General features: G+C 37.7%; 1 protein-coding gene across 10 annotated transcripts in view; it reads right to left on the bottom strand.

Moving 5' to 3' along the window:
• RB1CC1 (RB1 inducible coiled-coil 1) overlaps positions 1-12,944 on the bottom strand; it is a 99,200-nt gene that overhangs the window by 31,464 nt on the left and 54,792 nt on the right. For all 10 annotated transcript variants that reach the window (XR_008658990.2, XM_055286419.2, XM_055286424.2 and 7 more), the window contains 4 exons: positions 12,868-12,929; positions 11,107-11,210; positions 10,243-10,369; positions 8,253-10,153 (listed from right to left, as the gene is read on the bottom strand). Coding sequence is in view for 9 of the 10 variants with exons in the window: in XM_055286419.2 (XP_055142394.1) it covers positions 8,253-10,153; positions 10,243-10,369; positions 11,107-11,210; positions 12,868-12,929 (2,194 nt within the window). In the remaining variant the exon portion in view is untranslated. The remainder of the gene's footprint in view (positions 1-8,252; positions 10,154-10,242; positions 10,370-11,106; positions 11,211-12,867; positions 12,930-12,944) is intronic.

Raw genomic sequence — 12,944 nt, 5'->3', positions numbered from 1 at the left:
CTTTTAGGAATAAAAAATAAGGCCAGGTTTAAGGAGGCAATCAAGAGAGCACTGAGGTTGGAGAAGTGAAGGACAGATAGTGAACAGTAAAGGTTATGAATTTTATTGCAAGTAGCATATAAAGTCATTGAAAGGTTTGGTCTAGAGAATGATATGATGTGAATCTAGGCTTTGAAAAGACTATTGTGAGAAAGGATATTAGTAAGAAATGGGGCACAGTAAAGAAGCCTGAAGGAGAGCTTTCAACATGATAACAGATCCTAGAATTGTATTAGAAAAAGTGTGGTTCAAATTGTGCAAATGAGGGAGGGGAGGCCATGCACAGGCAGTACTTATAATTTCTAGGTGTCCTGCGTCTTTGGATTGCCTGGGGTACTCCATTTCAGGGTCAGGGCTGTGCTGAGATAATACAGGGACAAGAGGACACAGTTCCAGGTACACAAACAGATATAGACACCACTGACACTCTGTAAACACCCTATCATTCCCAAAACCAGAATAAGAACACTAGATGATTAGCATAGGGTATCTCATTTACTGACTCGTAAAGTAAAAGCAAAGATTGGACAGGTTATGACATGAAAAGTAATCATTATCCTCTACTGAAGACAGGTTTCTTGTGGCTGTATTAATCCAGCCAAAGTACATACTATGCCATATTGTTTGAAACTCCCATTAGAAAATGTTCGAAGTGACTATCTGCCACACAACTTTTATTTTACATTACCCTAGGATCTGAAATGGCCCTGCTATCAGGGGAATTAACCCTAGCAATGAAAGGCTAACAGCTAAAATAGGTTTTGTGTTTTAACTAGCATCACTGCCTAGCTTTCTATGGGGAGCAAGAAGCTGTGTAGAGGGGAGGGAGGTCACGAAGGAAAGGTTACAGCGTATCACAGTTTAGTTAGAAAAATATAGTAGTCCCCCTTTACCCACAGGGAATATGTTCTAAGACCCCCAGTGGATGCCTGAAACCGCAGATAGTAGCAAACCCTGTATTTTTTCCAATATATGCACTGTGGTCCTAACTTTTGCAGTTTGATGTGTGATGGCAAAAAGAGAATGAATTGTCTCCTTCTGCACAGTTTCACAGATAGGTTGGGTCTTACTGTAGATTTTTGCAATCTCAGCATTTTTTTTTCTTACTAAATCAAGAACTTTAATCTTTTCACTTAAATGAAGCACTTCAAGGCTTCTTTTTGGCATATCCAAATTGTCAACATCATTACTCTTGTGCTTTGGAGCCATTAAATAAAGGTTACTTGAACACAAGTACTGCGATACTGATAACCCAGATGGCTAACAAGTGACTTATGTGTGGAGAGTGCCCACAGTGTGGATACACTGGACAAATGATGCTACTCAAAACGGTGTCCAATTTAAAACTCAGGAATTGTTTATTTCATTTAATACTTTCGAACCATGGGGTAAGTGAAACCATAAGAGTGAAATCACATAAAACGAAACTAGAGAAGAGGGAATGACTGTATTTAATCTAACAACACTACCACAGAAACCTAAGAAATTCATCAATAAAGGTTGTCCACGTAAAAGAAACTTGCATAATCCTGTCTTTGCATACCTGAATACTTTAAAGAGGCCTGGACATTGAAACTCAAGGAAGCAGATACATTCATTATCAGCTGGGAACTTTAATATCACGGAAACTTGAAAAAAAGCATCTCTAAAGGCTGACAGTTTTTCCCACCATTAAAATGTCAGTTCTAGCAAAGGACTGTATTATATCCAAATATTTCTAGCAACTAGAAAATTTACATTGAACATAAACTAGATTGTCTTGATGCTTGAATTCTTAACACTGACTAAATTAAAATGGGGCCTAGTAAACAATTAGTTCACTGTTTTTTCAAAAAAATCTCTTCTATCGCTTGAACCGTGGAGGCAGAGGTGGCAGTGAGCCGAGATCGTGCCACTGCACTCCAGCCTGAGCAACAGAGCGAGACTCCGTCTCAAAAAAATAAAATAAATAAAATAAAAATCTCTTTTGAAATTAGAATTACAAAATTAAAATGCTCCCACCCATACTCACTCAGATCCACATCACTACTTCCTGGGAGCAAGGCCATCATTCATGTAGTAGGTAGATTTCCCGACCCACAAAAACCACATACACATGTTCCACTCTCATTTCTTTGTACAAAGGTACAGGACAAAGCTTTCTCCTATATTTTCAAAACTAAACATTTCAAAACTAATATAAACTATTAATAATTCCAAATTAAATAGAAGATATTCTGATCTTGCATTTCCTTAATCACAAGTGGACCGAACAGTATCTACATGTTGGCCATTTGTATTTCTTCTTTGTCTTCATATCCTCTGTCCATTTTTCTAACATATTGTGTGGCTTTTTCTTACTGACTTACTGTGGGAGCTACAGACATAGCTAATATACGTATTCATATCTTAGAAATGTTTCTCCTTGGCAGCTGGCCTCTCAATGTTGCTTCTGGCATATGTAAAACCAAGTGGTGAAAGGGAAATGTGCCGGACTGTGTGTCCTCACATAAGCATCTTTCTTCTTCAAAGGTTTCCTCTGCATGACAGAGAAGCCAGGGATATTATCCAGAATTCCCTCCTCAGTAGGTTCTATGTTTGAGATTGCCAATGGAAGATACCCACACCTGACCTGGGATGCTTAAGAGAGAGACTCTGGAGGTGGTTCTAGCCAAACATGTGGGCAATGTGAGATTCATAAGAGACTTCCAAGTAAACCACCTGTTTGGGGGTCTTGGTAGACAACTGACGAAAGTCTTCAAAGAACTGTATGAGTTTCCTATGCCACCAACTTTGGTGCTTCAGATGACTTTCTATTATAGATCTCTTGGCGTTCACCAGATGACTATCCTGTCTCCTAGTTCTCCCAACATTCATGTAAACTCTAAATCTAGTATTAATCCCTTTAATCCTGAAATATTTAAAAGTGGTTGTTTTATAAGCTCAATCCTGACACAAAAAATGACTCTAGGGGGAAAAAAAAAATCCCATAAAACCTGGAAATCTGAGATTAATTCTCTGATCTGAAAGCAGTAATGACCTCACTGCCAGTGCAAAATAGAACAATGGAAAACCAGGGCAGTACATGGCAGATCAGCAGACACTTGTAGTTGTTTGAAAAACCAGTGACTAAGGAGGGCAAGGCTTTGAGACATGTCCCAGCTGTGCCTCCAAATCCTACCAAACCTTCCTTCCTGGAAGCAACAGCCTTTTTCTACTTTGTCTGAGGAAATCAGTGTCCCTTCACTTGAGGTAGTCCTCTTCTCAATGAGATGATCCTTTTCAACCTTTTAATTACTTCCATACTCATTGCTACACTCAAAGTGCCAGATCTCTGGAGAGTTAAAAATCTAACAAAGAAGGAATTGCAAAGCAATTACAGAATCTTTAATATATTCTGGCAGAAAAATGGAACATACGTATGGGAATAGATCTAATAAGAGTTACAAGAGGAGGGACAATGTGGAGTGAGGCAAAAATTATTTATACGGGTGCAATGAACAGATTCCAGACTCAGTATTGGCTATTAATACTTTGCTAAGTTGACTGCCTGGAAAGTAGACTTAAGAATAACCAACATTAAATGAAAATGAGATGGCAAAATGAGATACTCTACACCAAGGGCAGGTAAATCCAATCCGCTTTTTTTTATAATTAAAGTCTTACTGTAACACAGCCAAATTGTTCATATATACAGTCTCACTGCTGTCTTGCTAAAATGGTACAGTTGGGTAGTTTGGATAGAGGCCATTCGGCCCACAAAACTTAAAATATTTACTATCTGGGCCTTTATAAAATTTGCCAACCATTTCTTTAGGCTAATGATTCCCAAAGAGTGATCCACAGAAGCCTGGGGTTAACCAAACACATTCAGAGAACAAGTGAAGTCAGAACTGTTTTCATAGTAACACCAAGTGTTGTCTTTTTCACCTTGTTGATATTGGCACTGATGATCAAACTGCTGGCACCTGAACACAAAGACATGAGCACCAAACTTCACTTGTAGTCATTTTATCTTTCACCACAAGGCACTCAAAGTGGGGAGGAAAAAGGGGAGGCTGTTTTTTCTTAGAATATTCTTGATATAGTAAAAATTAACATATCAAAAATCATATGTTAACATTTGGAAGATCTGCATTAACTCAGTGAACTCGTGTTTTCCAAATGACCAACTCATGATACTATAAAATCATGCATGAGTAAAAGAGTCAAGTACAAGAGATGTACCAATAAATGTTAAGATTATGAGAAAATCCACTAATAGCATCATATTCCACAATAAAAACTAATGTTCAGAAATTACCACTTGCTGAATTTTGATTTAGTAGCAAAGAAGAATATCGACAATCATCTGAAAAGGCTATTTAAATATTCCTTTCTTTTTCCAATTGCATTCAGCATAAGGTTGGATTTTTTTTCATATACTTCAACCAAAACTTTAGAGATTTGCAAATACATAGAACAATGGTACTCTTCTAACTAGTTTTCATTTCAGAAAAGTTTTTATTAAAAAATCTTATGTATGGCCAGGCATGGTGGCTCATGCCTGTAATCCCAGCACTTTGGGAGGCCGAAGTGGGCAGATCACAAGGTCAGGAGATCGAGACCATACTGGCTAACATGGTGAAACCCTGTCTCTACTAAAAATACAAAAAATTAGCTGGGCGTGGTGTCGCGCGCCTGTAGTCCCAGCTACTCGGAAGGCTGAGGCAGGAGAATCACTTCAACACCGGAGGTTGCAGTGAGCCGAGACGGCACCACTGCACTCCAGCCTGGGCATCAGAGCAAGACTCTGTCTCAAAAAAAAAAAAAAAGTCTTATGTATGCCAACATGTAATGAGGCTATTTGAAAATGACTAAGTTTCAATTTCTTGGCATTAATTTTTAGTACAGAAATACTGACATAATCCCTATAAACAAAATCAGTTTAGAGTCAATTTTTGAGAGTGTAAAAAGATACTGTGACAGAAGTTAGAGAGCCACTGTTCCTGTTTTTCACATATTTAAAAGATGGTAAACACACATGCACACAGGATTATATGAATAAGTCTGTGTGTGACCTGCAAATGCTAACATTTTTACTATCTGGACCTTTAAAAAAAAAGTTTGCTGGCCAGGCGTGGTGGCTCACACCTGTAATCCCAGCACTTGGGGAGGCTGAGGCAGGTGGATCACCTGAGGTCAGGAGTTCGAGACCAGCCTGACCAACATGGAGAAACCCTGTCTCTACTAAAAATACAAAATTAGCCAGGCGTGGTGGTACATGCCTATAATCCCAGCTACTCGGGAGGCTGAGGCAGGAGAATTGCTTGAACTTGGGAGGCGGAGGTTACGGTGAAGAGAGATCACGCCACTGCACTCCAGCCTGGGTAACAAGAGCGAAACTCTGTCTCAAAAACAAACAAACAAACAAACAAAAAAACAAGTTTGCTGACTCCTGATCTACAAGGAAGGCATCCAAAGGCAGGTATACTGGAAGGGATTTATTACTTATACCCTCAGAGGGCCCAGAGAATATGTTCTTTACCAAGGCTTTGCAAAATACAAGCTTAAAACGCTTTGTAGTGGTGCTCTGCAGGAAACAGCAGAGGGAGATGAGAACACTGAAATTCAATGAATTTAATGGGAATGACAGGCTTCTGGAGTGGCAGAGGCCAATTAGTGGCACTTCACCACCAGAAACATAATGTGGCTCTATCACAGGCAACAGAGCCAGGGCAGTAATTAGAAGGTTTTGACCCAGAGAAATCTGTGGTAGTGGTTGTCCGTAGGCCCTAATAGAATGAACGGGTTAAAGACCTACTAAAACTATAAAAACAAGACAAAACAGAAAACTCTAAATCTAGTAATCAGAGGCTTAACTTACCAAGAGAATTCTAACCTTCACCCAAATACTGGCTCTGAGAAGACTGAAGTGACTGTGGTCCACTAGGAGGAGGAGATTATTGGTGCTCATGTGATAAGAGTTTGGGCCCAGTGGTTCCCTCATCGAGACAGGAACAAGCTGAATAACCCTTATTGGAAATGCTTGGGAGCAGAAGTGTTCTGAATTTCAGATTCTGGAATATTTGCATTATATTTACCAGCTGAGTATCCCAAATGTGAAAATGCAAAATCCAAAATGCTCCAATGAGCATTTCCTTTAAGCATCATGTCAGGGCTCAAAAAGTTTCAGATTTTGGAGCATGCTGGATTTGGGATACTCACCCGGTACATCCTTTAGATCCAGAATCTTTACTGAAATAGACAGAAGAAACTGGCAGAATCCCCATGTTGCTTCCCTTACTTGTGGAACAAGGACTATTATGGTAGAAAAGGCCAAGTAAAATTCCTAAAACTCTCACTTCACATGACACAGGGGAGGGAGGTTTCTAAGTGTCTTTATTTGGAAGCTCAATATGGGCAAAAGGCATTTATCTGTCTGACTGCTGAGTTTTAAATGGGGTATAAAGTGCTGGACTGTCTAGGATTCCATAGGCATTGCCCTTGCCCCTCTTTTATGATCTCACATGTGCTGCAATACAGAGATCCTACATTGCCCAAACTCCCAGGTATAGCTTCCAGTTTGCCAATGAAAAGAAGATCTGGACGGTTTTGGAAGGCAGAAAAGCAGCACAGGCTTATTCTCCAGAGGTGGTTGTAGCCAGATGCAGTTTCACAGTAGCTTCCTGGCAAGTAACTGAGAACTATCCATTTTGTGATGCAGATTGAGTCAGACTGGTGCTTTGAAGAGATTCTTGAATCTTGTAGCAGCTTCCCAGTGAGCCATGGAGAACCATCAGCTTTGGTGGGTGCTTCAGCCTCTGTTTTCCTCTTATTTCACTTTGAGCTTGAAAAGGGCTCTGTTGAACTAAACTTCACTCAGGCTCCTCTAGGCTTCGACCTTGACATCCATTCTTCTTGGGCCTACACTGCCCAGCTGTAGCAAGAGTCTTGCTAACTCAGTTTAGAGAGCATCTCTCCATCAATATCTGAACAAATTGTCGTCCCCACCCTTGGTATTTTATTGCCCTGGCCTGCCATCAGTAAGAACCCTGTTAGATCAATTTAACCAAAATTCCCCTTACTCCTTGTATTTCCTCTTAGTCATTTTCCATCCACTGACCCCTACCCTCCGTGGCTATAAATCTCAACTTGTTCATGCTGTATTTAGAACTGAGCCTAGTTCTATAATGAGGTCTATTTTCCATACTGCAGTAGTGTCTGAAAATAATCTGTTTTTACTGCTTTAAGTACTGTCCATCTCTGATTCTCTTTGACAAGCTCTCCTGGCCTTTGGCAGTGACTCTGTTAACCTTCTCTCACCCAGCCTTTAAACATACATGCAAACCCTAATTCCTCTATTAAACCCTCTAATCCCCCCAGAATACCTAAAGAGCTTCTACTTTCAAGCCAAAATGGGAGGTTTAACAGTATACCAACATATGAGTATTATATAGCAGACAATCACAAGAGATTGTATAAAAGTGATAAGGCAAGACACAGGTTGAAATATATATGTATTCACTTGGAGAATTAATGATAGAATGAATTGACATATTAATTATGTTCTAGAAACTGTTTATTGGGTCACAAAACCCCCTTCAAAGATTAAAAGTAAAAATACTAAAAACCATCTTCTGTGATCAAACGGCAGTAACATCAGACAGTAACAATAAAAAAAATGTAACAATAACACCAATCCACAACCACAGTATCAAACCTGCAGTTTAAAAACATCTTTCAAACACAGAGGAAATAACTGAAACTGTATTAAGAAAATAACAATAAGGAACACTCCACATGTTCCTATCTATGATTTAGCCTTTAGTAAACAATATACAGAAGAAAATTGTAGTCTTTAATATATATACTAAATTTAAAGAGAATATAATTTTCTACTGAAGAGTTTAGAAAAAAACTGCAAATAAATCAAGAGAGAAACTTATGAATTAAGGAAAAACAAAGAGCTCTTTAAAACATTTCAAACTTTCAACAAAACATTTCTCTGAAAATCCAAACTGCTGATTCATTTTTTAAAAGCCACTCATGGATTTAGTCTGTTATTTCTGTTTGCAAGAAACATTGACTAAAAAGTAAGTTTTTACTTCATGAAAATACTCTAGTTGCTACATTTACCCAAGGTAAATGAGTAAATCAAGGTACTATGATTACACACACTTACACACACACACACACACACATGAATCACTGATATTTTAATTTTACAATTACAGACTAAACTTAATTCTTACCTTTTTGCTATTTGATTCTCAAGATGTTTAACTTTTTCTAATAACTCTTTCTCAACAACTTCTCTCTCCAATTTAAATTCTTTTAGGGCAGTCTGAATAGCTTCATCTTTTTCACAATTAAGCTTCTGAATTAACTGTTCTCTGTCTTGCTCCTGGCTGCTGACCAATTTTTGTTTGTCTTTCTCAAGGTTCTGGATAATAGCTTCGTATTTCTCTTCTTGTTGGGTAATTTTTTCATCTTTTTGTTTTTCAAGAGCACTCAATTCTGAATCCAATTTATTCTGCAGTTCAATTATTTGTTCTTTTAGGTTTTTTTCTATTTCAAATGCTTGGTGATGCAAAGATGTTACTTTGTTTAATTCAGCTTTAAGTATATTAGATTCCTCTTCATGTCTACTAATTAACTCGGAAATACACTGATCTTTTTCAATTGTCATTAAAGTTCTTAGCTCTGCTAAGCCCACCTGATAATTTTCATTATTATCCTGAATCTTTTGGTTGAGTTTACTAATTTCTGTTCTCAAACTTTCTGTCTCTTGTTCAAGAAGAGATTTCAAGGTCTCCTTCTGCTGGGCTCTGCTTTCTTCCAGCAAAATTTTTATTTCATCAGTTTCTGCTTCCTTCAATGCAAGTTCAACCTCTAACTTGCATCTCATGTCTGACAAATCAGAAACCTTGAGTTTTAATTCCTGTAACTGTTTTTCTTTTTCCTGGATAATTGCAGCATGAGATTCTTGTATTTGATTAATTATTTGTTGGTTTTCCTTTTTTAATTCCTCCAAAGAAACTCTGTGGTCTGTCATAACCTTCTCAAACTCTTGTATGTGCCTAACCTGAAGTGTGTCCTCTAATTCCTTTAGATGACTTTGCTCCAAGGACTGAAGTTCTGCCCTCAATAACTGTAACTTCTCATCATTTTCAACATGTAGCTTTTTTAAGTCTTCTAACACTATTTCTCGTGACTGCTTCAGTTCTTTAATTTCACAATTTTGAGAGTGCATTATATTTTCCATCTCTAACAACTTCTGATCCTTTTCATTCTGCAGGCAGATTACAGCTTCTTTTTCATGTTTAACCAAAGCAAATTCATTATCTTTATTTTGTAAAACCTCCTCAAGGCATACTAACTCTCCCTTCAGTTTTTTAATTTTGTTTTCATTCTCTTCAGTTTCCTTTATTAGTCCGTCAAGTTTACCTTCATATTCATCTTTTAAAGACAGTAGTTCTTTTTGATGTTTTTCTTTTAGTGTTATTTCCAGAGAACATTTTACTTTTTCAATAATGTTTCTTATTTCTACTGCTGTACATTTTAATGAATTTGAGAAGTCACACTGTTCTTTTTGTACAAATGTTCTAAAGTGGCAAAGGTCTTCCTTAATGGTTTGTATACTGAAGTGAGAGTCTTGGGCAACAACTCTACATCTTTCCAACTGGACATTCAGAGAAGTATGATCTCCAAAATCCTCCTTACCACATACATTTGTATCCTGCATTCGTCTACTGTCTATCGCATTGATAACTGATGAATAAAGTGATTCCACCATCATTTCTGGGCTTTGTGGATCACTTATAGGATTAGGAGATGACAAATTTTCTTCTATTACAAACTCATTCACAGCAGACATAAAATCTGATTCAGGACTTTCTGCTAATGAATCCAAGTCTAAAGAAACTTGGTGAATAGTCTGTTCTATGTTTGGATGGGGAATAGTTTCAAAATCAAACGTATGTGCATCAATGCTATCTGGAGATAATTCTTCTAAGGGACAAACTGCAGGACATAAGGGATCCTGAACAGTCAGTGGTGGAGGAGTTCTCGGTGAGGTAGTAGTTGTAATTCCTGCTGTACTTTCCATCCTTGGTGAAGAAGCAGACTGTGGGGATGTCTGACTCACAGATGCCTGGAAAACAGAAAGAAAGGCTTAAAGAGCTGCAGCAACACAAACATTTTACACTAATGAAGAAAACTGTTTGAAAGAATTGAATTTGCCTTTTGTTCACTCAGTAGATCTGTAATGGTCTGTGACATTTCATCCAAACTTTGTGCTGCTTTTACCAAATTATGTAGAGCAAGTACATGCTGGTGTAGAGGTTCAAAGTCACAAAGTAAGGGAACCCTGAAACGGAATGCAATGAAATTAGACTTCTGATTTTTTAATGAAATAGTAGATAACTGCTACCAAATATTTTGATATGTCAAAAATAACAAGAGCCTTATCATTCCTTTTTAAATTAATACCAGAAGTATTTTAAGAAGTTTGTGTCATAATCAGTGAAGTAAGAACTTAGGGCCGGGTGTGGTGGATCACACCTGTAATCCAAGCACCTTGGGAGGCCTAGGCAGGTGGATCACGAGGTCAGGAGTTTGAGACCAGCCTGGCCAACATGGTGAAACCGCGTCTCTACTAAAAAAACAAAAATTTGCAGGGCGTGGTGGTGGGCTCCTGTAATCCCAGCTACTCAGGAGGCTGAGGCAGGAGAACTGCTGGAACATGGGAGGTGAAGGTTGCAATGAGCCGGTATCATGCCATTGCACTCCAGCCTGGGTGACAGAGCGAGACTCCGTCTCAAGAAAAAAAAAATGTAAAAAGTCAGAAATTTCCCAACAGCATGCAAAAAGTAACTACTAGAAAAAAATAATTACATGTAAGGCATACCTTCCTTTACTTTACCTTCATTTTCGATCATTTTTTATTCCCCAGAAATTTCTCAAAGCAGTCACAGGAAAGCCAGTCCATCTTAAATATTTCTTATCTTGGCACCTCTTAAGATTACTGATACTACCTGGCACAACTCCAGAATAATAAAAACACTTTAAGGTTATAAATTAATTTAAAATACTAATGACATTTACCTGAGGAATGGCTGAACTTCCGAAGGACAAAATGATTGCAGAAACTGTAAATCTTTTAATGAAATATCTGGAAGTTCACAGTCAAACTTTCGAGGCTTCTGAGTCTGTACCAAAAAATAAATTAATTAAAAAATTTTTTTCAATCAAAAACATAGAGGCCAAATTTATGACTTCTTATTATAATTAAATTTACTATACCAAACAAACTAAAGTGCTTTAAATGATTAAGAAAGCAAAAAAGACCATTCAATAAAGACATGGCATATTATTTTTCTGAGCCTTTAGTAAACTGGGACATGAACTGCTAGTGATCAAGGGATGCACTTGTTCCTCCCCTTCTCTGCTTTTAGCATCATTTTATGGGAATTACAGTATTCCTATCCTGTATGTGTATGTATGTATATATACATATGGTAAATACATATGTAAGTATATATATATGTGTGTGTGTGTATATATATATATATACACACATACACACACACACACCATGTTAAAGCCACTAATATATTAAAATACACACATGTATTTTTTTTCCATGTAACACTTTCTTATTTGCTGTTGCCTTGACCTTTCCATTACATTTTGCAAAAGACAAAGTTTTGGTCAATTTTAGCTTCTATAAAAAATATTAACTGGTAAATCCTACCAATTCATTATTTATAAAATTGCCAAGAGTTGCATTAAAAAAAAACTTCAATTGTTTTAAATCATTACTCAAGCAGATGTGGAGATGCCAAAATGCTCTTCATAAAAAAGAGTTCTCGGATAAATAAGTATGGGAATCGCTATGTCACCAATTCTTAGATATTAAGAAATGCATACATTTAAAACACTAAGAAATCCTGCAGTACAGAAACATGTTTAACAGCTAAGCACGGCTGGGCGTGGTGGCTCACGCCTGTAACCTGAACAATTTGGGAGGCCAAGATGCGCAGAACACTTGGGGCCAGGAGTTTGAGACCAGCTGGCCAACACGGTGAAACCCCGTCTCTACTAAAATACAAAAACTTAGCTGTTTGTGGTGGCAGGCACTTCTAGTCCCAGCTACTTGGGAGGCTGAGGCACAAGAATAGCTTGAACCCAGGAGGCAGGGGTTGCAGTGAGATGAGATTGTGCCACTGCACTCCAGCCTGGACAACAGAGCAAGGCTCTGTCTCCAAAAAAAAACAACAAACACAGCTAAGCAGTACATCTGATGGGGGTAAAAGCCCCCATATTGCTTTGATCATGGAAACATTTCTTCTCATGTAATAAAATTAATGACCCCAGATAATGGTTTAGAAATATACCAAACTAACATTTAATTCCAGTGAAGTCTAACTGAGGCTATATTATTCTGATTTGTCAAAATATAAAGAGGGGTGGTGTGAAAAGAAATATAGAAGGGCAAGGAGGAGGTGGAGGCTGTAAAGGAGGAGGGAGGGAGAAGAGCAGTGGAATAAAGAAGAGGGAAGGGGGGAAAGAAAAAAAGGAAGAGACAAGAAACCAAAAAAACCAAGTGAATCTATTTCTACCAATCCTAACAGTGCAGTATAAGGTATCTTCCTGCATTATGAAGATTCTTTACAAAAAATTATGAATACAAGTATCAATCTTAAAGCTTTATGCTAACTGGCTTTTAAAGCCAAAAACACTTTTATTTTGATTTTTTTTTAAACCACAACAATTTCTGCAAGTTTCTGATAAATGCCTCTACTTCTGGAAAAAAGGTTTTAAAACATAACGGAATTTAGTCATGGTTAGAAAATAAATACATACACAAAAGGAAGGGGGCCAGGAGTCCAGTCCCCTAAACAGACGATTTCTTAAAAAAGACTTTCCTGTATAAAGAAATT

This window comes from Symphalangus syndactylus, chromosome 7 (genome assembly GCF_028878055.3).
Source record: "Symphalangus syndactylus isolate Jambi chromosome 7, NHGRI_mSymSyn1-v2.1_pri, whole genome shotgun sequence".
Taxonomy (NCBI): Eukaryota; Metazoa; Chordata; class Mammalia; order Primates; family Hylobatidae; genus Symphalangus; species Symphalangus syndactylus.
The sequence above is the reverse complement of the archived record's forward strand: the minus strand, read 5'-3'. Positions and strand labels throughout refer to the sequence as shown.